Below are 27,002 nucleotides of genomic sequence, written 5' to 3'. Positions count from 1 at the left end.
GTGTTGAAACTTTATTTCATCATTACTCCACCAGGGGATATTATCCATTGCTGGTCCCAAGCCCGGATAAAGGAGGAGGGTTGCGTTAGGTAGCCGACAGCCAGCGTAAAACCTAGTCGGATCCAAATATGAATTCTAGACAAACTATCTGTTGGGATGTAACCCACATAGAAGTCTAGAATTCATGTAGCCAACCCCACAGAGTGGGATAACGACTGGATATGTTGTTGTTTGTATTTTACTTAATGAATTTGATTATTAAATAATAAAACTAACTCTCTTTAATATAACATTTTATATAATGTTATATTAAATATTATTATACATAATATATGTAATACACTTAATAATATACTATATGTTTTCCTATATTTTTAATTATAATATAGATATACTACATTTTTAAAATTTTAAATAAATATATAATTTTATTTTCAAAATTTAAGAATAATTTTTTCTTTTTTTCCTTCTTTTCTTTTTCTTCTTCTATTCTCTCCAATGCCTGCATCTTTTCCGTCACTAGCAACCACCGCCAACTGGAGATTCACACAATTAGAGCCTACCATTAGAAACACCAAGGCAAGGGGGTTCACACAAAAATGGGCCAAATTTAACGACTAGATTTTTTCAGATCTGATTTTTAATTTTTGGCCAAAACTAAAAAACCCACTGTCAGTTGCCACCGTGGTCGGTGGTTTCTGACGATCAGAGGCCTCTTTCACGTCGCCAACCATGGCCTTATACATCGCTATGGTCGTCAGTCTTTATTACTCTACCATGGCCGTCGTTTCTTGCCCTTGCCATGGCAGTGGATGTTGCTTGGCCATCGGCATCATGAAGGCATCATCATCAACTTCATGTGGCTGCTAACGATAGAGGATGAAGGAGAAAAAAGGAGTTGTCAGTGGCAGGCACGGTTGATGGTAGCTTGAGAAGGAAGGCGAGAGGAGAAAGAAAAGAAGAAAGGAGAGAGAGAGAGACGAGAGATTTGTTGAGATTTTTTTTTTGGGGGGGGGAGGGGGGGGGGGGTGTTTCCCGCGCTTTGGTGTTTTTAGTGTGTTTTGGCTGAAAACACCCAAAACACAAGTTGTTTTGGGTTTCCTTTACAAAATTCTGCCTTATTTTCAAAAATGCGATTTTGAAAATAGTAAAGTAAACGCGTTTTCAGTGTTTTAAAAAACTAAAAACTCAAAACGGGTTGAAAACAACAAAGAGAACGCAGCCTTATTATCCCCAAGAAATGCCAAACCTCCACAACTTCCAATATGCTTTTTCCTTTTCTTCCATAGCTTGGACAGAGAAGTTTTGAAAAACCTCTATATGCATAACAAATTTGCAATAGCTCTCGTTCACACCTCGACTGGAACCCAACCAAAATCAATCACTTTCTGATGGTGAAAGTGAGCAGTTGAAATCTGTCGACTACTATCCTCACCAACTTTCCCCATCATAGTTCCTTCAATGTGGGCTGGTGCAAGTTTAGAGGATTGGCTAACTGTGACCCTAACTTTCTTTAATATTTCGTCCCCATCTAGAAAATTAAGGATGGCAGACATGCATCCTTAGTGGCAATTAATGGATTCAACACAGACCAACTTCCATTCTCACTTACAAAAATATCTACAATTTCCTAGAGATGTAGCAATGGAGAATTGTAGACTCGCCTTGGATAGCCAGACAAAGGCTGTCTGTGAGCATCATAACTAGGAGCTACTGTGACACCAATCCTAGCCATCGATCCATCCTTCAATACCGTAGACAAAAACTCGAATTTGCCAGCTAGAGTAAGAACCAACAAAGCAGCGAGAGTTTTGTTCCCCACAGCAAAACTTTTAACTTCTTCAGCAATCTCCCTTAGCTTTCCTCCAACTACCAACTGTCCCCCGAAATTTCTTACCAAATCCACACCCCTTCACAACATTTGAGGATATTTCAGCTGAGGATATATCTCCAATCATACCATTTCCAATGATAGCAAGGGACTCAAATTTCCTTGCCAACCAAGGGTCGCTCTGACACTACAGCTCACCAACTGGAATTTGTACAAATAAAACAGCAGAAAACTCTTCTTCCCGAGTTGTTTTCTGCTCACTACTATACACCCAAGATTTATCTTCAATCATACCATTTCCAATGATAGCAAGGGACTCAAATTTCCTTGCCAACCAAGGGCCGCTCTGACACTGCAGCTCACCAACTGGAATTTGTACAAATAAAACAGCAGAAAACTCTTCTTCCCGAGTTGTTTCCTGCTCGCTACTATACACCCAAGATTTATCTTCCATAATTTTCTCCTCCAATGGTGTCCCCATGTCCATTCCTACAATTACCCTTCCTGTCTGAACAAACTGAATGCATAGGAAGGGATGAGAAAGTTCCACAAGTTCCTCAATGGCTGAAACAAGGCCTCCATCACGACCTTCATCCCAAACATGATTTATAGTCAAAGTATCTGATGAAACAAAATCCCTGACCAGAATATCAAACACATGAAAGCCATCTTCATAGCAATTCTCATCTCCAATCTAATTTATAGCTTGCTTATCAACCGAATCATTAGCTTCCTACCCTTGTAAAATGTGGTCTACATAGATCTCCTTATCGAACCTCCTTTCATCTCCAGAGTCCTACGTTATCATTGACAGGTTCACTTCAATTGGTTCCTTAGGTCCTTGTAAATTAGAATCCTAAGGAAGGACTCTAGCACCAACTTCCTTCATATTAACTGATTTTTTAGTTGGAACTTCCTAATTCCATGCAAATAATTCAGCAACACCTTTTCTTTCTATTTGCCGAAATATTCCTCTACATGAACTTCCTTTTCAACAAAATCAGATAGTTTCTTTGGATTTGCTGCCCTAACAACCTAATCATTATAGTTTCCCTTTGGAGAACGCATTTCACTGCCAATATCATCTTGGATATTACAATTATCCTTCTTGTTAATACTACCTAAATCAAAATATTTCTTCTGCTCAAACTTAGAGGTAAGCAATGAATCATTTTCCCATAATCTTGACTTCTCCTTAGACTACTGCATTTTAAGGAACCCCTGAGGCTATAATGTTTCCTTAACCACGTCCTTCTCCAAGAGCTCTCTATTACAGTCATTCAATCCTGATGATTGGTTGTCTAAATCAATCATCTCTTGGATAGAACTTCCGAGATAATCACCTAAAACATCTCTTCTTGGGTTATCGAAGAATTCAGCTAGAATGCTGACCTGATACCTCTTGGATAGCATCATTGCAAACTCTTGCAACTGCTCACGTAACATATGACTTATTTCCTCGCATGTTTCATGTATCACACAGCTTGTTTCCTCACACATTTAATTGAACTTATTATCTAATTTCTTTTCCCATGTCTCATGATTTTGGCCAAACTCCTCACGATTTCTGTGGTAGCATTCTTTTGCAGCAAATAAGGCTCCAATTGTTTCATGGGTGCATTGCTCCCCATGGACAACATCTCAGGAACAGGACAAGTCGAAGAACCAAGAGTAGGAGTTTTGTACATACTTAATCCAAACCCTTTTGTGAGCTAATCAGCTCTAAATTATAATCGCCTCAATTCAATAGTCGAGGAGCACCTGCTCTTCTTGGCCTTTCCAATTCAAACAAAGTTAACTAGATTTCAAAGCTGAAATCAACCTCTTGTTTCCCCTTACTCAACCTAGAATTCGATTGGAATCACCGGCTATGGAATTCTCTTCACCGATTCGTTGCTATGAGTTGTCGAACTTCTAATCGAAATCTCTTGAATCACCGCGCAATCAATTCCTACAATTGTTGTGGTCACCTTCCTGAATCATAGTTGCAACAGTTGAAGTTTGTTGGTTCCGTCGCGACTGAGAGAGCAACTTTTGATACCTTTAGAAACAGATCGGAAATGATCAACTATCAGTAGCCAAGATTCACTGTCTGAATTTGCTTCCAATGACCAATTTGCTGTACTTGGAATCTGGCTTTGATTTCCTCAAAATTGGATCGAAACAACTATTGAATTTCCGAACTCATCGCTAAGGAACAACTGTTATGATTGTGATTGCAGGGGAATCTATGGCCAAAAACCTTCTGGTTCGATTCGCCTTCCACTTTCAGGCCTCAAATATCAGCCAACGCTCAACCTCCGTGAGTCAGAATCGATTTCCAAGGATCACCCAATACTCGAATCAAGTTCCAAGCCTCCGCTTCTTCATGTTGCTTCAGAATTCAGGTGACTCTACCTAAATCGTTTCTGGAAGTTGCCTTGGTCACTTGTTAGAACTTCTGATTCCGTTGAATTCACCGGTCCCTAGAATTCACTACTCAATCAATTCATGGAGTCACCGAAACACCGTCGAAACAGCCTAGCCAAGTCACCTTCAATCCTTCTCAATCTGGAGCTTAATCACTGAAATTGATTTCACCGGCCTTTAACTCAAATCGAAACCACAACCAATGATTGGTTGCTAACTGAATTCATAACAACACCCATGTGCTCCTAACAAATTGTAAAATATCAACAAACTATTATAACCCTGTTACAATATTGCCTCTCTATTGCTCCTAGGATCATAACAGCAACAAAGAGTATAGCTAAGAATCCTATTTTTCATTCTCATACTAAACATATTGAAATTGATGCTCACTTTGTTCATGAGAAAGTTGAGAATGGTGAAGTTGAAATCAAATATATTCCTACACTTTATCAAGTTGTTGATATCTTCACTAAGGATTTACCTAGAGACAAATTTCTTTTCTTATGTCATAATCTTAATCTTCCTATATCTTATGGTTTTGCTGCTACTCCAAATAAGTTACAACACAAGACTTCTTCCTCTACGAAGTCTTATTCGAGGGGGAATGTAGAAGAGAAATAATTTCTGTTTATTTTACAATTGTTGTAACTTCTTGTTAGAATACTACTTGTGTGCTACGGTTAGTGTTGCCACAATTTCCGCTTCACACACTCGCGCTCAACCCTCAAGAAAGACACCAATCCTCACACAAAATTGGACAGATTAGGAAAGAACAAGAAAACAACACAAACACACACAGAACACCGGGATTTATCCTGGTTTGGATATCCTTTTGAATAGGAATACCCTACGTCCAGACTGATGAGGCTTTGGTTTCCACTATCTTGAAATCAGAAAGATGATACACGCACTGCACTCACAGCCCTATACACAAGCTGTTCTAACAGAGATTACAAAGCACAAACAACTAGTCTTTTCTCTCACACAGCGCTCACTTCAAGATACAATGAAACTCGTGAAGGAAATGGAACACCCCGACCCTCTATTTATAGAACAAAGGGGCGGGAAATACAAGGAAACTGAAATTAAAAAAAAAAAAAACTAACTAACCGATAGTTGCCTTATGTGGAAGTTACTGTTACATAATGCCTAGCTCTTCTAGAAACCCGCCATTAACTTGTTTCCTTCCTCGTATTCTTTCTATCCTCCAAGCCTTAAGTCTAATCTTAGGCAAACCTTTTTAACAGTTAGGATATTGTTAGATTCTTAAAATTCTGTTGTTGCAGTTAGTTTGTCAGCTCTATTGTTTCAGTTGGTTTGTTGTAATCAAGTTGCTCAACTTGCTGCAACTAGCAAGTTGTTTGTTAACAAGGATTAGCTGAATATAAATACTCAGCTGATTTTTATTTCTGTCATTGAGAAAGACATTATTTTTCAGGAAGACTTCTCTCTCTTTCTCTTGTGTTTCCTCTCAGTCTTTCTTCTGTTTTTCTTTCTTCTTTGTTACCTTGAAGCTCTTGCTTCAGTTTGGTCATGTGAGAAGATCAATAGAGGCTCCTACAAAGATAGTGGATGAAATGGAACAAGTTTTGGAAAAATGGTAAAGGAAGAGCAAGAAAAACTTGGGTCTTATGTATGATACAAGTTATAAAAGCCTTATAGAAGATAAGATTATAGATAAAATAATTGGCAAGCTAGAATCTTGTAGCCAATGCCCAAATAGTGGGAATAGGCTTGATATATTGCCACTTTTTTCATTTCTTGACAGTAAGCAATACCAAGAAACATGCTCCACAATATTTCTAGTACTAAACAGCTACATTGAGATTAATTAATATATTTGTTACACACGCTGACATGCAACAGCCAAACGCAACACAATGCATTTAACACACACATACTACATACACATATATTATGTACATATAAATGCTCATCCACATTGCATTATTCACTCAACATGACAACAAAACAATGAATCAGAAAGATAACTTATTTTCCTATATCTACTTCCAGAAATATTTCCAATATAGCAAATAAAAGGGGCAACAATCTACTAACCTCAGCTGCGCTAATCTTATCAGGCCGAGAGACATAATCCTCCAAGTCAACTTCATCACCCAAGTTCATCTTAGCAGTGCAAACCTATTAAAGAACAACTACTATTTAATATTCATTTAAATAAGAGAGGAAAGAGTTTCACAGTTACCAAAATAATTACCACATGGTCATTCAAAGTTTAACGGGGTTCATTCCATAGCTTTCACATTGAATAGACACTTAAGAAACTTTAAGGCACATTTGGCTCCAACTTCTTTTAGCTGCTTTTTAACTTCAAAGTATAATGGTCCACAACACTCAGTTTTCATAAGATGCAGTTAAAATAATATCATAATTATACACTATAAATTTATCAAATTTAATATAAAAACATTGTCATAATTGTATAATATATAGCATGCTCTTATATTCTTCTTTTTGGGTTATAATTATATTATCTGCATACATATATACCAGGGTGTTTGAATCATAAAGATAGTATTATTATAAATTTTGTACTTTGGCCAAAAGGCCTTTTTATCAGGGTAAATGTTATTCTAACAACCCCAACCCACCCCAATACCCCTGCAGGGAAGTATATATGTATCCCATGCAAATTGAATATGAAATTAGGCAGGGTTTCACCTCTTAAAGTCGCACTAAACACAAGAAAAAAAAATCAACATAAGCTAATAACTAAGTAGTCTATCAGAACTTCTTTTAAGCTAGCTTTTTTCTTTTTCTGACTGATTTTCAAGCTAACTTTGTTGCCAAAGAAAAAAAATGGCACCAAATGGATTTTATTCGGGACATGGACAAATTTCAAATGACAGCTGACCTGAAACACAAGCCTCTTTTGTCGTCTATCAGGCAATGGGAATTCAATCTTTCGATCAAGCCTTCCAGGGCGCAGAAGTGCTGGATCCAAGGTGTCTGCACGGTTAGTTGCCATTATAACCTTCACATTTACTGTTTGATCGAACCCATCCATCTGTTAGGCATTCAATCCACCAAAGCATAATTAACATCAAATAGCCAACAACAAAGATAAGCCAACTCTTAGCAATGTCTAAAACAACAACATATCAAGCCTTTACGCCACCCTTTGTCATCCATCCTTACATTTATTGTTTAGTGCAAATGTCATTGCCATCCATTAAAAGATGGGAGAGTATCCCATACCATGTGTTGTACAAAAAGGACTCCAGTTCCAGGTTACGAGTACTTGGTGAAGCCAAAAGAATGGATTAAAGTTATAGAACAAGGATGCATCAAACAACCCAACAATCATGAATGTGGGAAAACAAGTTGCTCAGCTAAAGAATAAATCAAACACCTGGGCAAGATTAAAGACAATATCTAAACTGCATTCAGAGTCATGTATCAAAATATTTAATAAACATATTTGTATGTGTTAATGATTGGGTGAGCCATAGTGTTAAGAAACAACTGGAAGACCAGCCTCCTGTTATATAATTTAGTCCAGATAAATGTCAGATCCTCAGATCTGACAAGAGGTCGATTGGGAAGGATTGAGAGCTAGAGAGAATTAGGAGGGAGAGAAACAGCAAGAGAGAGAGAGAGAGAGAGAGAGAATAGAAAGTGAAAGAGAAGGATAAGAGAAAGTGAGGGAAAGGATACTTCATTCACATCCTAATCCCCATCCTCTAGCTGTGGGCTATATATATAGCCTAGCAATACCACTATCCAGAATGTACAATCCGGTTAAGCACAATGGCTATAACAGCTAAGTACAAGCATTACAAACAGCAAGTATAATAAAAGAAATACAACGACTCTTCTGTCCCTAGGAATGTGACACTAAAAAGAGAGAAAAGTGGGACTAGAATGGAACTCTTCTCAATTCTAAATTAATCATCTTCACAGTTTTAGTTTCCAATTAAATTAAAAAAAAATTGCATGGAATGACTTCTTATTAATTAGTCTTTAAACCTAGCAAACAATGATTTAACAAATGATTAGAAAATCCTTCGATCTCTCTTTTTGGTTTCTTTCTTTTATTTACCCCTGACACAATTCTTAGATCCTTTTATTGACATAATCCTATCATGTACTCTGACTGAGACCTATATTCCACCAAAGTACCTGATTTAGTAGCTCCATAAGGATTCGTTGAACTTCTCTGTCAGCTCCAGTTTGGGCATCAAATCTAGCAGTTGCAATAGCATCTACCTCATCAATAAAAATAATTGCAGGAGCATTCTCTTTGGCAAGACGAAAAACATCACGGACCATTCGAGGACCCTGAATGTTAGCCAACAACAGTACTAAGTTAATATTCAAATTATTAGTTTCTGGGAAATGAGAAGCATGTGGACCAATCTTTAAGGACAATATCAAGTAAACACAGTCAAAGGCATAACTTAAAAAAAAGTGTTTGTAGGCATTCGGTCAAATAAACAAACCAAGCCAACCAGAAGCAAGAATAGGATTTAGAAAGTATACCTCACCCAAGTACTTCTGAACAAACTCTGAACCAACCACTCTTATGAAGGCTGCTGTAGTGTGATTAGCAACAGCCTTGGCAAGCATGGTTTTACCTGTACCAGGTGGACCATACAGCAACACGCCCCGTGGTGGATCAATACCAATCTGCTTGTATAGTTCATGGTGTGTCAAAGGTAATTCAACAGCTTCACGGATCTCCTGTTTTTGAATATCACATCCTCCAATGTCCTGAACCAGAGAGGGGGAAATGGGATGAGGTCCAAACATTACAACCATGTAACATGATTGAGCACGTAGGAAAAACAACCTGCCAATATCTAATACAGTCTATCATTCAATAATTTCAGCAGACTTAGAAAAAAAAAAAATGTGTGTACCTCACACAGTCCATCACATGTAGCTCAAAAGAAGCGTTAAGCATCCAACAGAAAATCAAAAGTGTCCAAACTTAACAATCATAATTCAATAAGTGCCCAAAGAACAGTATTGAACAATTAAATCAATGTAGATACTAAATTTAGAACTCTCATATATCTCTCTTCTGATACACTGAGTTCAGATGATATAGAATGGTTGAATGGTAGCTTTAACTAATTAAATCCAAACGCAACATAGTTTCATAAACAAAGGAAGGTGATAAATAGTAGTTAATGGCTTATTGCAAAATGACAACAGGTAGACCAGTGCATAATTTCAAATATAAACAAAACAATTGAATCTACAACATGTATCTTCAAGAATCAAAACAGTAATGATTAAAACCTCCAGATTTGCAGAAATGTTTTCATAAGAGAATACCATTGCTGAACTAGGTAAAACATGCAGGGTCTATCTAAAGTCCAGAAGCACGCTAAATTTTAAAGAAACAAAACACCTTCATACAAAGTAGCTGTAGGACAAAATTACCAATATCAATTAGTACAAGTAACTGTATAAGAATATAATTAAAGAAGAAAACTTTAAACATTATCATGATCCACATTGCCTCAGAGAGAGAGAGAGAGAGAGAGTCAGTGGCACTATTTTGTTGATATGCACTAACTGTCATGCAATGTTTGAGAATCACAATTATATAATAGAAAGGGAAATCTAACAGAAGTATTCATTGACACTTCACAAAAACCCTAGATCATATTGTAGTCCATCCATTAAGTCTATTTTTTGTGATAAATAAAATGGTAAATATCCAGTAGGATCAAACATGCTTGATGCAGCCAACAACTGTCATCCATTAAGTCCACAAACAGCTATTCACTCAAACAATCTCATAAAAAGTAACGTATAACCTTCTCCACAGCCTGTAATGTTTCCACCTTGGGCACTGAGTTTAACTTTTTAGTCATTAATATATTCAGTTGCACACAATCCTCCACTATAGTAATGCCAGCATAATTATTGTAAATTGAGTGCAGAAGGCGTTTCCACATTACAATATAGATGGTGTTTCCACATTACAATATAGATCGACCCAAATGACACTATCAGCCTGGTAACCAGTGTACCAGTGTTTGTCCGCATTAGCTACACTAGAATCCTAACTGGTTAGCACAATGTCCAAATGAGGTGAAAGAGAGAGAAATGGAATGGCATAAACCTAAATCAGAAGATCACATACTGAATGTTGGATGGCTTCTGATTTTGAACTCCCATAATTGAATTTTATGATTGAAAGAAATGGCTTGGACCTGTAGCCTAAATGGTAACTAGTAGCCCAAAATTTTATTTCATGATCATTATCAGTTATAGGCACCGCATTATTCATTAGCAGATTTCACTTTAATTTAATCCCACGGTATTACTATGTCAGCACTCTGTTTTTAACAAGGAATCCTCTCGCAATTCAATAGAGAATTGTGGGGAATTGAAGTGTAATCGAGAGAATTGAGTAATGAGGGAGAGAGCTGAGAGGGAAAGAGATCGAAATAGAAGTGTGGAGGGAAAATGAAATCTGTATTTTCTCATTCATACTCAACTTGGCCGCTCAACTTGGCCGCAGGCTTGGCTTATATAGCCGCCTTGGCGCCTCAAAATGATTTTACATTTGAATTGTAACGACTTCTACTTCTCTTATTACAATAATGCCCTATTCTCAACTACTCCCCTGTTATTACCCGAATGCCTTCCCTTAGCCGATGGACTATGACAACTCCCCCCGGTTATAGACTCTACTTATCCTCAAGTAGGTTAGAGTAATCCTGCGACTCGGGGAAACTGCTAGAGCAGAACCGGCAAGTACTCCCATGTATTATTCTCCGAGTGGAGGTTTGACTAGCGCACAAACACCTGTGTGATGGGAGCTCCCTGTTTGTAGATAATTCTTCTTCCAACAATAGTTGTAGGTTCTGCCTCTTGATGGCTACTCTGGGCTGGGGGCAGGGTAGGACTCGTCGAGTTGTTGCCGTGTGAGGGTTTAAGAAGTGACACATGAAATACAAGGTGGATGGAGGATTCCCCTAGAAGCTGTAACTTGTATGCAGCCTTCCCCACTTTTTCAATTATTTTGTAAGGGCCATAAAACTTTGGGCTGAGCTTGTTTACTTTGTTGGGTGCTATGGTCTTCAACTGTACTTGCCTCAGCTTCAAATACACTATGTCCCCCACCTCAAACTCCCTCTCACTCCTGTTCTTATCCGCAAACTATTTCATCCGATTCTATGCCCCAGCTAACTCCTGCTTGAGAGTGTGTAACATTTGTTGTCGTTGGGCCAAGTAATCATCCACTGTGACCACGGGATTATGGCCCCTTTCCCCTAATGGTAGAATAGGTGGTTGGTATCCGAAGAGTGCTTCAAATGGGGTCTTTCTTAGGGAAGAGTGACAACTGGTGTTATACCACCATTGTGCTAGAGAGAGCCATTTATGCCACTCGATAGGATACATTAAACATACACACCTGAGATAGGTTTCTAAGCATTGATTCACTCTTTCGATTTGCCCGTCCATTTTGGGGTGATAAGAGGAAGACATATGGAGATGTGTTCCCAAAGACCACATGAGCTCCTTCCATAACAAGCTAGTGAAGATCTTATCCCGATCGGAAACAACCACTCCTACCTGATCGAGGAATACTCTGGCCACTTCCTAAGCAGTAAACAAGTGGGTTAAGCTTATGAAGAGAGCATATTTTGTGAACCTGTCAATCACCACTAGAACACAATCTTTCCCTTCCAATCTCGGCAACCCTTCTATAAAATCCATGCTGATATTGGTCCATGCTTGATTAGGTATCGGTAGAGGTTGCAAGAGCCCTGGAGGGTGTATGTTTTCATGTATGCATTTGCTGCAAATGTCACATGCCTTGACATATTCTTTTACCGTTTTCTTTAGTCCCGGCCAGTAAAACACTTGCTTCACCCGGTTGTAGGTATTCAGCTCCCCTAAATGGCCACCCACAGGGGAGTCATGGAAAGCCTTCATCACTCTCCTCCTTAAAGGTTCATCCTCTCCAATTACCAGCCTGTCTTTATGTCTGATCATTCCATTTTTAAGAGTGAAACCCGGTCTACTATTAGGGTCAATGGTGAGCTGCTCCACCAGCTTCTTTATCCACTCACCTTGGTAATAGTTGGAGGTCACTTCCAGGAACCAGTCAAGTGTTGAGGCAGTAATAATTGTTGCTCCCCCTTCTTCCAAACATCTTGACAACGCATTTGTAGCCTTATTTTCATATCCCCTCCGGTATTGGATTATGTAATCGAGCCCCATTAACTTCGACATCCCTTTCCTCTGAAGGTGGGTATGAAGTTTTTGTTGCAGCAAGAATTTAAGGCTTTCATGATCGGTTTTTATTATAAATCTACCCCCTTCTAGGTAGTGCCTCCATTTCTCCACTGCTATTAGGACAACTAAGAGTTCCTTGTCATAAACACTTAGACCTGAATGCTTGGGAGCTAAGGCTTGGCTGATGAAGGCTAGGGGTCGGCCTCCCTACATCAACACTGCTCCCACTCCAAAATCACTAGCATCCATCTCTAGAACAAAAGGTTGGCAAAAATCCAAAAGACCCAGCGTAGGCACCTTGCTCATAGCCACTTTTAGTTTGTCGAAGGCTTCTTTCGCTTTGTTATTCCAGTGAAACCTATCTTTCTTGAGTAGTTCCGTCAGAGGCTTGCTAATTAGGCCATAATCCTTCACAAATCGCCTATAGTACCCTGTAAGGCCCAAGAATCCCCTCAAAGCCTTAACACTGGTAGGTCACAGCCAAGCAATCATTGCTGCAACTTTTCTAGGATTAGTACTTACTCCTACACCAGAAATGATATGGCCTAGGTAATCTACTTGGGATTGTGCGAATGCACACTTAGACTTCTTAATATACAACTTGTTGAGCATGAGGACTAGTAGAGTAATCCTTAAGTGCTATAGATGCTGAGTTATGGTAGGACTATACACGAGGATGTCGTCAAAGAATACTAAAATGAATTGGGGGAGATATGGTTCAAATATTTGGTTCATGAGGGCTTGAAAGGTGGCTAGCGCATCGGTTAATCCGAAAGGCATTACCAAAAATTCGTAGTGCCCTTGGTGGGTTCTAAAGACGATTTTATGGATATCATTGGGGTGCATGCGAATCTGATGATATCCTGATCGGAGGTCAAGTTTAGAAAAAACCTTGGCCCCATGTAATTCATCCAATGATATCTTTGATAATAGGTATAGGAAATTTGTTCTTAACGGTAAGGGAGTTCAATTGGCGATAATCAATGCAAAATCTCCAACTACCATCTTTTTTCGTAACTAAAAGCAAGGGTGATGCGTATGGACTGGTGCTAGGTCGAATGATAGAGGAGTGTAGCATTTCTCTAACCATCTGTTCTATTTCTTCTTTTTGTTTTGGAGGATATCTGTAGGATCGGAGGTTGACTGGTTCAGCATTGGGTTTCAAATTAATGGTATGGTCTTTAGGTCTCGGGGGTGGTAGAGCCTTTGGTTCCTCAAACAAGTCCCCAAACTCATCGAGAAGTAAATTAAGTGAGTCTAGTTCAGTTACCTCCCAAGAAGTATGAGCTGCCTCTGTGGAATGCAGTGATGCTAGCTCTCCTCCTCCTTTGTCTTCCTCCACTTCCCGGGCCTGTATGGAGAATAGTTGTACCACCTTTCCCCATTTGTTCTTAAGCAATTTGTGTAGCTTCTTGCCTGTAATCATACGGCAAGTCCCTGCTTCCACATTACCCGTGAGGGTCATCTTCTTACCTCCCTTTTCAAATGTGACCTCCATCTTATTAAAATCAAAACAGATGGGATTGACTTCCCTCATCCAATCTATGCCTAATACCATATCACACCCTCCTAATTTGAGAAGGCACATATCAGCCTCAAACTCTTCCCCCTACATTTGCCAACAAAAGCCCACACAAGCCGATTTGCACAACACCTTCTGTTCGTTAGCCACTGTGACTGATAGGGGATGTGTTCCTGCGAGGCTGCATTTTAGTTTCTTGGCAATAGCTTTGTCTAGGAAGCTATGGGTGCTTCCATTATCTATGAGGAACATCAAACTGTTTCCCCTTGCCCTGCCTTCCACCTTAATGATCTTGTTAGGGGTAACGCCCCTGAGAGCATGTAAGGAGATTTCCACCTTCTCTTCTCCTCCTTCCTCCTCCTGACATCCTTCCTCTTCGCCTTCTTCCTCCGTGCCCTCCAATAACAGTAACTGTCGTTTACATTGGTGGCCGATGTCCCCAAGCTCCTCCCTCCTTGGTGCCCCCCCAATTGTTTTGTTGTTGAGGCATCATCTGTCATCCCCTATTCACCCCCTTTTGCTTCCTGGCCAATGCTTCTACCGTCATTTCTTGTAGTCGAGCGCACTCCATGGCCTGTTGAACGGTCAGGGGTCAAAACATTTTTATAGTGGGGCGAATCTCTTCGTTCATACCGCTAATGAAGCTTGAGACGAAGTACCCCTCAGTAAGAGTGGGGTTCGAGATCAACATGAGAGCCTTTAATTCTTCGAACCTCTATTGTTATGCTTGCACCGATCCCCCTTGTCGTAGCTTATTGAACTCCTCTACGATGTCTGCCATTCCTTTCTCCCCAAATCTACCACACATACCTTTCGCAAATTCTTCCCACCGACATTCCTCCTTGCCACCCATCTAATTCTAGTACCAAGCGTCACTCACATCATTCAAGTAAGCTGCCGCTAATGATTCCCTCTGTTGTTCAGCCACTTTGTATAAGCTGAAGACCTTCTCGCATCGTCTCATCCACCATCGAGGATTGTTGCCTTCGAACAAAGGAATCTCCATCTTAGGCATCAGCGAATCGATCGGATTTGATCCAGTTTTCGTGCCTTGCCTCCTCATCCCTCCGTTTTCCTCCATCATCAGTTACTCTATCGCTATCTCCACAAATCCCTCCGATCTTAAATGACCTCCCTGGTCATTGAGAATTGGTTCTGATCGTCCTCTTGGAGGAAACTTAGGTGAGATCCGTACCTAAGCCTGTTGGGAGAACATCAGCATAAACTAATGCATTTGATCGCGGAGAGCCTGAGTCTGCTCTCGCATCTGATCCTCCAAGCACATGGTTTGCGCTCTACTCTCTTCACGCCACACATTGACTACCCCATCAATCCTTCGTTCTACCGAATTCTCCAGCATCTCCATCCGATTCTACATTTCGGAAATGGTGGATGATACCAGTTGGAGATGCACCTCCATCTGTTTCATCCTTGTTTCGTCTACCATGGCCCAATCCAAGCCCCCAAGAATTGCTCTAATATCAAAATGTCAGAACTCTCTTTCTGACAAGGAATTCTCTAGCAATTCAATGGAGAATTGCGGGGAATTGAAGTGTAATCAAGAGAATTGAGTGATGAGGGAAAGAGCTGAGAGGGAAAGAGATCGAAATAGAAGTGTGGAGGGAAAATGAAATCTGCATTTTCTCATTCACACTCAACTTGGCTGCGGGCTTGGCTTATATAGCCAGCCTTGGCGCCTCAGTTTGATTTAACATTTGAATTGTAACGACTTCTACTTCTCTTATTGCAATAATGCCCTATTCTCAACTACTCCTCTGTTATTACCCGAATGCCTTCCCTTAGCCGATGGACTATGACATACTAATCCTCAAAAACCTGTTAAGCAAACAAACTTCTTTCCTCTTCACATAGTCTAAATGAATACTGCCAAGTCCCAGAATAGAAAATAATAACAGTTTTATAACAATTCCAATTCAAACGAACATACCCCCATCCCTGTCAATCTCTTCAACCAGAGGACTGGTCCTCCTGGTAAACCATAAATGCAATTGATATCGGACTTCTTTTCATTTCTTGGTTGACAAATAACAATCGCATTAAGGGGCGAACCCTAACACAAAAAGGAAAAGCAAAGGTACTAGAAAAGCTCATCCAGAAAATGAGCATAGAAATAAAAGGACAAGAAAATCACATGCGTCCTCATAAAAACCCTAAATAAAACTCCAAACTGCAAACCCTAATTAATCTGCGGTTCAAGGTATCCAGATCAAATTGCTATAATGCTACGCATAAGAATGAGGACTCACATTATAAGTAACATCAGGCTTCTCCGATTGGCTCAACAGGGAGATGCTGGAGTCGGCCTCCGGGGGCAACACGTCGACGAGAGCGTTGGAGTGGCGATGCAAAGCCACGGACGCGGAAGGTTTCAAGAGCTCGCGATTAAGCGTGCTGAGGATGCGAACATAGTAATTGGAGCCGGTGGTGGATCCCACGATGCCGTTGTTCTGATCAACCATCTCCATGAACTGGCCAATCACGAGTGGCACGGACTGGATCCTCTTCACTTCCTCCTGCGCTCGGAGCAGCTCGCGCTTCAGGTTCTTCAGCTCGTCCTTCACGTACTCCTCCTGAATGTCGATGAACTCCAGTTGGCGCTGCAGCGATTTGAGGCGTCCGTAGAGGTCGTCCTCGTCGGAGGCCATCGACGACTGGTCGCCGCCATGTGGATCGTGTTTCGTAAGCGAAAATGACGGTGGAGGCTCGGAAACGGGTTTCGGATCTAACGCCATCGCCGATGCCGCCATTGTTCTCCCTTTCTCTTAGGGGCCTAAAGCGTTTCAATCCTGACTTCGTTCGCACGAAAAGATTTTTATGGCCTTCGCCCTCTGGTTAGGGCGGTGGGCGTCGAGCAATTTTTACTTTACCCACCTATGTCTCTCCACTTATTTTATCTACATTAAATACTATAACAGTTAGTTATGCAAATAACATAATAAAATTTATATATATATATATATAAAAGTTTGATATTCTACTTCAACGCAAACGTGTCACTCTAAGACAGCCCCCACCTCCTAAACACCCCTCTTGAACGCACCCCCCTAACCCCTTGAACCCAACGAAGAAATATGTTGCATTTAATTTTTTTAAATATTATTATAATATATTTTAATATCATATTTGTAATTATTATATAATATTATAAATAAATTACAATTTAAAAATATTTTATAAAAGAAAATTTTAATACATTACTCATATCAAGCATTATTTATGTTGCTTGACGTGAATGTGGATATTAACTTAAAACAAATAAATCATTACGAAAAATAATTATTAAAATTTAAATTTTTAATTTCAAAAACTTCAATTTAACGAAAAAATTTAAATAAAAATTATAATTTTAATTAATAAAATAGTCATCTATCTATCTAGTATTTATTTTATTTTGTTTAGATTCTAAAATAATTAAAAGAATTTTTAATGTGTTTTATTGTAATTTTTTTCTCTTTCAATAAAATTAGACTTTTTTTATTAAAAAATCCCTTCAATTTTTGATTTCTTTTACTTTTTATTTTTTCAATGAGATTTTAAGTGTTAGCCAAACAATTTTTTTATTTAAATTTTCATTTTTCAACCCCCTTATTACCCCTCCCCCCACACACACACACGCATGCGTGCGAACAATCCTCAAGCCCCCACCCTGAATCAGAACAATTTCTAAGAATAAAATTAATGTGCACGTTGACCCCACCCTCAAATCAATCGGCCCCTACTCTTTCAAATCAAAACTCTCTTATATTAGCTGCCCCCACTGTTAAATCATAATTCTTAATGTATCAGTCACTCTCACCCTCAAATCAATCGGCCCCTACCCCTCTCAAATCAAAACTCTCTTATATTAGCCGACCCCCACTCTTACATCAGAATCATTCCCATTTTTAGTAAAATTATGTCAGTTGGCCCTTCACCCCCAAATCAAAATCTCTCTCTCAGTAAAATCATGTCAACTAGCCCCCTACCCCCAAATTAGAAATCTCATTTTCGCATCAGTATTTAAATCTTAGTTTTCTTGTGGAATTTCACTCCATTTAAACACCACATTCTTGAAGATTTCTCACCTTATTATTTTTATTGATTTTGGTAGTTTATTTTTCATCTCTTCTTACCTTAATATATTTCATTATGTCACCACATTTGGTATATTATTCATATTTTGTATTTTGTTTTCGCTCCTCTTTTTGCTTAAATGACACTTGTTTATATTTAATTTTCATCAGGTTTAGAGTATTAATTTTCTCCAGTTTAGAAAATCATTAATTAACTGGCACATAATAAAAAGTTTTTTATAAATTTTATCTCCCTCATTTTGCCTAATAAACATTGTTATTTACTAGTAGTATTAAAATCCTACTTTGTGGTTAATTTATTAATATGTCTTGTGTTGTCCTAATATGTTATTTCTAACTAGAGCGCAACTTTTTTTGTAGGGATGGAATCGCAAAGTTCTGATAATGTGTATCTTCCTCAAGTTTTTATTGGTCGAATTCAAAAAATTGGCCAGGTATTTGAATCACATGAGGATGCGTACACTTTTTATAATGCATATGCACGAGAAGCGGGTTTTAGCACTCAAATCGCAAATAGTAAAAAAAAATAAGGAAACGGGTGAAACCATATGGAAGTTATTTGTTTGCTCTAAGGAGGGAAAAATAGACGAGACTTATCAAATGGGTCGTAAAAATGCTATGCCACGAGTTGCCAAAAGAAACCATGGACACGCACAAGTTGGGTGCAATGCAAGATTATCAGTGGTGCAGTAACAAACTAGCAATAGTTTGGTGGTTAGACAATCTGTGGAGAAACATAACCATGGTCTAACTATTCCTAGCAGAGTACATTTGTTAAGATCACACCGAAATGTCTTAGCCACCAAAAAGACACTTGCTCAACAATTTTCGAAAGCCAATATACCAACATGTCAACAATTACGACTCATGGAGATAGAGTTGGGCAGTCCATCATCAATGGGTTGTACTGAGAGAGATATCAGGAACCATGAAAGGGATTTACGTCAACAACAAATGGGACATGATGCTAAAACACTAATCGAGCATTTCACATTTGAGAGAGAAAAAAATCCAAACTTTTTCTTTGATTACGATACGGACTCGGACAATAGGATGATTCATTGTTTTTTGGCTAATTCTGAGTCAAGAAGATCATATGCCTTCTTTGGCGATGTCGTGGTGTTCAATACAACCTACAACACCAACAAGTACTCGATGATTTTTGCCCCATTTGTTGGTGTAAACCACCATGGCCAGACCATTATCTTTGGTTATGGATTATTGAGTGATGAGACGACCGAATCATTTGTTTGGTTGTTCTCGAAATTCTTAGAAGCCATGCCAAATCAAACGCCCCCATTGTTATAATCACTAATCAATACGTTGTAATTTTAAAGGCTATCTTGATGGTGTTGCCATTCACTCTGCATCGACTTTGCCTGTGGCATATTTTGAACAAGTTTTAAAAAAAAAAATCAATGTCATGCTGTATAAAGAGCAATATCACATGCTGGTGAATATCATTAAACAGTCTGAATCACCCAAGGAGTTTGAACAACAACGGACTGAGATAATGGAGACCACCAATTTGAGCAATAATGAATGGTTGATCAACATGTACGAAATACGTAATCGATGGGTACCAACTTATGTCAAACATGTATTCAGTGCAAGAATGTTTAGCAACCAAAGGGTTGAGAGCAATCACTCATTTTTTAAGAGATATGTCAACAGAAATAACTCATTGATGGACTTTATCACACGTTTCAATAGGGCATTAGCTTATCAACGCCATGAGGAATTAGTTGCCAACCATATTGATCTCAATGAACAATCAAGGCTGACCTCAGTTGTTACGATGGTGCAACAAATGGTATAGATATATACGAAGCATATATTTGTATTGTTCCAGAAGGAAGTTGAGCAAAGCAACTTATACATTTGTTCAAAGAAATCAAGTTTCGTAAATGCTAAGGTGTACAACGTTGAGCGTTTTGAGCAAGGGAAGAATTTTGATAGGCATCGAGAGCTAATTATTCAGAGTACGATTTCATATCATGCAGTTGTCAAATATTTCAGTTCGACGATTATCCATGCCGACACATGCTATGTTATTTAAAGAAAAAACAAATGTTGTTATTACCGGAGAAATATATTTTAAAGAAGTGGACAAAGAATACAAAGGTTGGACCCGTACATGAACCTTTAGCTGGTTTATCAGTCGATGAGGGTTCTAGCCAATCATTAATGGCTAGGCATGGGTTACTATCACACAAGGCTTCGTTGTTGGTTGATGACGCGTCTTTAATAAATGCTCTCAACACCTTTCTATTGGATGAATTTGAACGTTTGCACATTAGGCTTAAAGATATTAACAATAGTGAAAATATCGAGATGAGCAGAAATAAGAGCAAAAGTCGTAAGAAGCCCCAAGTAGTATGTGATCCGAATGCTGTTAGAACGAAAGGGTGTGGGAAACGATTAAAGTCATCAAAAGAGAAGGCAATGACGTCCCAATCTAGTAGAACATGTTGCATTTGTAACATTAGTGGCCACGACAAAAGGACTTGCCCGATGTTGCATGATAGGTAATGTATTTTTCAAATTATTTCTTCGAACTAATTTAACTCATTTTACAAGTTGTATTACGCATCTCATATTACCATTTTTTTCAATCTTTTCAGGTCGGATGGTTTGGATGACTCATATCATCCCCAGTATTCTTTTGATGGAATGTAGAATGATGAGTTCACAAGTATTGCCAGTAACGCAATTATGATGCTTCTTATATGAATTTCAATAATTATTTTTCGTGATGGTTCGTTTGTTTTAAGTCGATGTCCGCATTCGCGTCGAGCAACATAAACAATGCTCGATATGAGTAATATATCAAATTTGTCTTTTATAAAATATTCTTAAGTTGTAATTTATTTATAATATTGTATAATAAATAAAAATATGATATTAAAATATATTATAATAATATTTAAAAAATATTAAAATGCGTCATGTGTCATCGTTGGGTTCAATGAGGTGTTCAGGGGGGTAAGAAAGGTGCGTTCAAGGGGGGTGTTCAGGGGGGTAAGAAAGGTGCGTTCAAGGGGGGTGTTCAGGGGGTGGAGGTGATGTCTTGAATTCATTTGGAAGTGATACGTTCATGTTGGGCAACATAAGGTGTAACGACCCGTTAGTGGGTCTAGGTGTTATGGGTATTTTAGTTTGCACATTAGAGTTGTTGTCTTTATTAATTAATTGTTAAAAATATTATATGAGTTGGTAATGGGGGTAAATTAATGAAAATAATATTTGGTGTGAAAAAGTCTCAAAGTTGTGGGCTAAATGGGTTTGGGCCTTATTTGAATTAGACCATTGATAAATAATTAAATCTTAAGTGTAAATGAATTGGGTTGAACCCAAATCTCAAAAAAAGTCCATTGGGCCTTAGTTGGATTGGGCTATATATATATTTTGACTTGGGCTTGGGCTATATATATATTTTGACTTGGGCTTGGGCTATGGGCATAGATAATGGTATCTTAATTAAAAAGAAAAAAAGATTAAGAAAATGGTAAAATGACCAAAATGGATAAGAGATATGTGAATTGTGTGTGTTAGTATGAAGGGCAAATTAGAGAAAATTAAAAGGGAGATAGATTGAAAGGAGTTGGGAGACAAGTCTCCCACATTTTTTCCCTTCTTTTCTTTCTTCTTACTTTCTTGTTCCCTTCTTCTTCTCCCTCTCCCGATTGTCTCTTCTTCTTCCGTTGTTCTTCTTCATTGAAGCTTTAAGTGGAGACTATGGAATTTTCAATTTCAAGGGGTGTCTTCATCTCTTTGGATTTGCAACCATCTAAGGCAAGTTCCCTTCATTCTTGTTTCAAATTCAAGATCTTCTTCTTCTTCTTCTTCTTCTCCTTCTCCTTATGATTGTGTAAGTTCTTCTTCTCTTGATTATATTTTAATGCAAGTTCTTCAACCTTGTTTTCATCTTAGAAGGCTTGTTTCCTTCATTTTTAAGTTGTTGCTCTTAAATTCTTATTCTCGGATTCACTGACCATGTTATGTTCTTTGGTCTATAACTCCTTGTGTTTATATCCAAATTGAGATCCATTTGTTGTGTTGTAAACTAGACATCTTAAGCTTCATTTTAGACACAAGAATCGAATTGTTTGACTAAGATTTGATCATGTTATAGCCTTGTAAATCCCTACTAAGATCTGGAAATTTTACTGCTTTCGAGTAAACTGACCTTGTTGTACTCTTTAGGGTATAACTCTCTGTGGTTATATCCGATTCAAGATCCGTTTGTTTCTATATAAACTAGACTTGATAATATTCATTTGATAAAATTTTTAGAATTTTTGGCTGTGTTTTGAGCCTACAGTATCCTTGTAAATTCTTGCCCAGAATCTGGAAATTTTCTGCTCTGTTTTTGAATAATCTGTTCTTGATTCGGTTTTTAGGGTATAATGCTCTGTGGTTATATCCAAATTGTGATCCATTTATTTTTTCTATAAAATAGACTTCATGGGCTTCTATTCGGTATAAGATTTGAAATTTTTGGTTATGATTTGTACCCATAACAACCTTGTTGAATTCTATGTAGAATTCTGTAAATTACTATTACAAATTCTGCCTTGTTTTGGTTTTTGTGGAATATCTCCTTGTGGTTATTTCCGATTTCAAATCCAGTTGATGTTCCAGAAACTAGACTCATTAGGCTTTGATTTGGTATATCGTTTGTGGTATTTGACCAAATATTGAGCCCAGATTGGATTTTTGAAAATATGCTTGAAATCTGAAAATTTCTGAAATATGTTGTTATTCAACTCTTCCTATGTAGTCTATCCTTCCTACGTTTAAAATTATAATTTTTGTATAGTTCTTCCATTGTTTTTTTGAATTATTCTTGATAACCCTCATTGTTGGATAAAAGGGTTTTATTTTCCTTATTTCGATAAATCTTGCAATATTAATTCGTTTTCTTGTTGAACATTGCAAAAATCTAAATAGGGTTTTGTGTCACCCTACATTTCTTAAGGAATGACATTTATTCATTAGGGTCTAGTATCATGCAAGATTTAGTGTTTCTTGCATGTATAAATTTTGATTCCTTGCGATTATTATTGGGGTAAAAATATACCATAAATATTGGTTTGGACATTTCTATAAGTATGAGTCAATAAATGTATTAAAATTTACCCTGTGATCATAAGATAGTGCACACTTTAATTTATGTAATTGTGCATGTTAAGCATGATTTGAGATTTTTCTTAATCATTGAGGATTGACATGAAATAGGGATATGCATATGTGATGCATGATTATACTGATTTGCGCACCTATTATTTTGCGTGACGGCTAAGTCCGTGGATGAGAAAGGATATCCTATGAGCGCTTGACGCGGGTGAGGTGGCCATCAACCCAGAAGGCGTGGCTCAAATTGTTATCATTTGTTGATGTATTTTCATGATGCATATATATTCATGAATGGATATATATATATAGGCCGTGAGAGCCTTGAGAATTATGCAGAAAAATTCCCTACTATTGGTGCATATGCATGAGCATGGGAACGAGTGCATAATATATGTAATAATCACGGCATGGGAAATTAATGTAAATCGAGAACTTATGAGTCGCGTTATACTAATATCTCCTCATAGAGTTGTTTATTCTATCTTGATTATCCCTGCCTTTGATTCTATATCTCCATGCTTTATAAATACACTTGCTGAGCCTTGTGGCTCACCTTGTTTACTCTCATATCATTCCAGGTACAAGTAGAGCAGTGGTTGGGGGCGAGCCCAGTGGGGCTAAAGCCTAGGGTTAGAAGTGTACAGAGACCTTCCAAATTAGATGGTCTATGTTAGCATTTGTGATGAGGGCAAGTGTGAGGAAATTTTATGTTGTAAAATTTGTTAGTGCCCTTGTATTTTATTTTGTTTAGACTATGGTCTAAGATGTTGTAAACCTTTATGTTAGCTTCCGCTGAGTTTATCTAAGGATAGTATTATGGTGTTGTATGTTATTGTTCTATATCACACTTGTGATGACCTCCTTTTGGATATCCTATGCTAGCGGGACTATCCGGTAGTGGGCCACTACATAAGGAATGCCCAACGCGGGCAAGAGATCAAACCTGTATATATATATATATATTTGTTTCGAAATGTTAAATTATACCATTGCAATATGGCTTGGATCAAATCTCAATTGTATTTTAAAAATACTTAAATAAAGGGTTATTTACATAAAAAATATTAATTTTTTGTATTTTTAATTTTAGAATCACTTTTTAATTTTATTAATTATATTCAACTTTGTACTTAATTTAATGCTACGTTATTTTTAACATTAATATATTTTCATTGTTAATTACTGATGTGATAGATAAAGATAACATATATCATTCACAAATTATCACATTGACCCTCCTCTCTCTTTCTCGCATGTAATGACAATTATGGCTAAATAAGTGGGTTCGACCATGGCTTCCTCTTTATTGTCTTTTTTTAATTTTCTTATTTTTCCTCTTCCATTATTCTTCATATTTTTCTTCTTGCCCTCTCGTACTCGGCAAAAAATGACAACCACTAGCTAAACCACCACTAGTTTGGCCATATTTCAACTGCCTTGTTTCGACTATAGAGATCATGAGAGAAAATATGGAGGTTCCATTGTAACCCATATAATTGTTTTCTAAACATCTAGAAATAATGGTGCGTTTGATTGTAATGGTAAAATTTGAGTGGAAAGAAAATGAATTTCAGAGAATTGAATTACCTAGAATTAAATTCTAGGCAAAATATCATTTGAAGGTATTTGATTGGCTTAATTGAATTCTAAGAAATTGTTTAAAAATAAATTAAATCTATTACATAAAATATTTAAAAAAACAAATATATATACATACAACTTAAGGATGCCATGGTCGCCGCTGCCCCCATAGCTGCCTTCACTACCTTTATCGTCGCCACCGTCAACATTGTCAGTCACCGACTCCATCACTTACTGCAGATCTTGCCGCCTCCATCATAACCATTCACATCCATCATCTCTGCCCCCACCATTGACTCCTCCTCCTCCTCATCTTGTTCTTCCATCCTCTTCGTAGATCTCGCCACCACCATCATCTTCTCCTCATCTTCTTCTGCTTCCATGCTCACTATAGATCTCGCCATCGCCAATGACACCGTCCATAACTCATCTCTGTTATCGCTACCGTCTGCATCGCCATTTCTGGAGTCCCTCTTCATCTATTTTGTCATTCGCCAATGACACTGTTACTTCCATTGCCACTGTCGAGCTTCCTCTGTTGCCATCGTCGTTGTCCCCTCGATCGCCCTCTCTTTCGCTCACCCTCTCGTTCGGCCACTCTTCCTCTTTTCTGCTTCTGCCAGATCGCTCCATCTTTCTTTGCCTGGAAAATCTATTCCAGCCCTCCCATGGGAAAATGAATTCTAGTAAAAGTGGGAAAAGAGGGTCACGTGAGCCAAAGTGAGAAAATATTTTTCATGGAAAAATTGGTTAATCAAACACTACAAAAGCTAGAATTTGGGTAGAAATTGGTCATTTTTCATGGCAAGTTACTATATTCCTCAGCAAGGAAAAATGATGATTGAATTCAATTGAAAGTAAAAGTTTTTCAATTTGAAAAGAGTTCTTATAATCTTTTTTTTTTGTGCCAAAATACTTTAAATTTTTGTATATTTCGAAACCAACATTTTTGTTAAGTATGTTTAGAAACCTAAGAGAGTATGTTTCAAAACCTTCCTCTCTATTTTGCTTATTTTGAAACTTTTAGCTTTTGAAAATGTTTCTTTTGAAAGCATGAACAATGAGAATAAGCAAATAAAATAGTGAAGCAATTGCACACGAGATTTATAGTGGTTCGGCATCCCGCCTAGTCCACTACCTTCAAGTTTACCCACTTGAAGAATTTTCAAACACAATCACTTTTACTAGTAATCAACCACAACAAGGGTTTTACCACGATTCACCCTAAAACTTTGTACACGATGAGTTTTTATGGTTCAACTCAAACCTTACACCACAATTAGTTTTAAGGCTAATCTCAAAACCTTACAACCAATAGCAAGATAAATAAAACTTTATCTTTTACAACCAATAGATTTAATGTAATGGAATACCTTACCAAATGGTTATACAAACTTATTGGTATGAGGTGAGTAGATCTTAGAAGGATGAGATGTCGATTTTAGTTTGCTTCTCCTTTCACACCACAATGCACACCAAAGATTGATTGAATGGACCTTCTTTGAGAGCTTGTTGAAATGATTTTGTTCACTTGTGCTTGTGAATGTATCAATGTCTCTTGTATGTGTGTTCTCGTATTAATGCTTGTAAGAAGTGCTTCTTGTTTTCAAAGAACTGATATATATACCAAGAAATAGAATTTTGGCTAATTATAATTGTTAGAGACAAGATGATAAAATAGGTTTCGAAACAACATTCTTTTACACTGAGGTTTCAAAACATACACCATATGTTTCAAAAATATCCAGCCTTTACAGCTGATAATGCACTTAGAGATAGAATGAGAAAGAGACAATGCTTTAAAAACAAAATGATTTTGTTTTATTCTCCACTTTCAAAATATTTGAAATTGAAACATCAGGGTATGGAGATTAAGTCGAAGGATAACTTTTAAATAGCTTTTGAATTAAAATGCAAAAACATGTCAGTTTCTCAAATATTCTGCTGACAGAGTCAGATGTTTCGAAAGATGCTATGAAGGTTTCGAAACATACTTCAAAAACATATTTCAAAACATATGCAACATAGTTTTTAAATGCTCTGTTGACAGAAATGATAGAGGTTTCAAAACATACTATATAGGTTTCGAACATGCAACGCGTTTATCTTGAGAAATCTCCCTGGCATACTCAATCTCATGTGGAAAATCCATTCCACACACCATTGGATTGATCTTGCCACGACATACTTAATC

General features: G+C 37.7%; 1 protein-coding gene across 1 annotated transcript in view; it reads right to left on the bottom strand.

Annotated features, from left to right (window-relative positions):
* LOC127788698 (26S proteasome regulatory subunit 6B homolog) overlaps positions 1 to 16,870 on the bottom strand; it is a 28,781-nt gene extending 11,911 nt beyond the window's left edge. Inside the window, exons 1-5 of the mRNA XM_052317281.1 lie at positions 16,262 to 16,870; positions 8,750 to 8,980; positions 8,390 to 8,548; positions 7,122 to 7,274; positions 6,305 to 6,388 (exon numbers count right to left, since the gene is read on the bottom strand). Of these exons, the coding sequence (XP_052173241.1) occupies positions 6,305 to 6,388; positions 7,122 to 7,274; positions 8,390 to 8,548; positions 8,750 to 8,980; positions 16,262 to 16,762 (1,128 nt within the window). The 5' untranslated portion in view covers positions 16,763 to 16,870. The remainder of the gene's footprint in view (positions 1 to 6,304; positions 6,389 to 7,121; positions 7,275 to 8,389; positions 8,549 to 8,749; positions 8,981 to 16,261) is intronic.
* Positions 16,871 to 27,002: the final 10,132 nt, after the last annotated feature.

This window comes from Diospyros lotus, chromosome 13, assembly GCF_014633365.1.
Source record: "Diospyros lotus cultivar Yz01 chromosome 13, ASM1463336v1, whole genome shotgun sequence".
Taxonomy (NCBI): Eukaryota; Viridiplantae; Streptophyta; class Magnoliopsida; order Ericales; family Ebenaceae; genus Diospyros; species Diospyros lotus.
The sequence above is the reverse complement of the archived record's forward strand: the minus strand, read 5'-3'. Positions and strand labels throughout refer to the sequence as shown.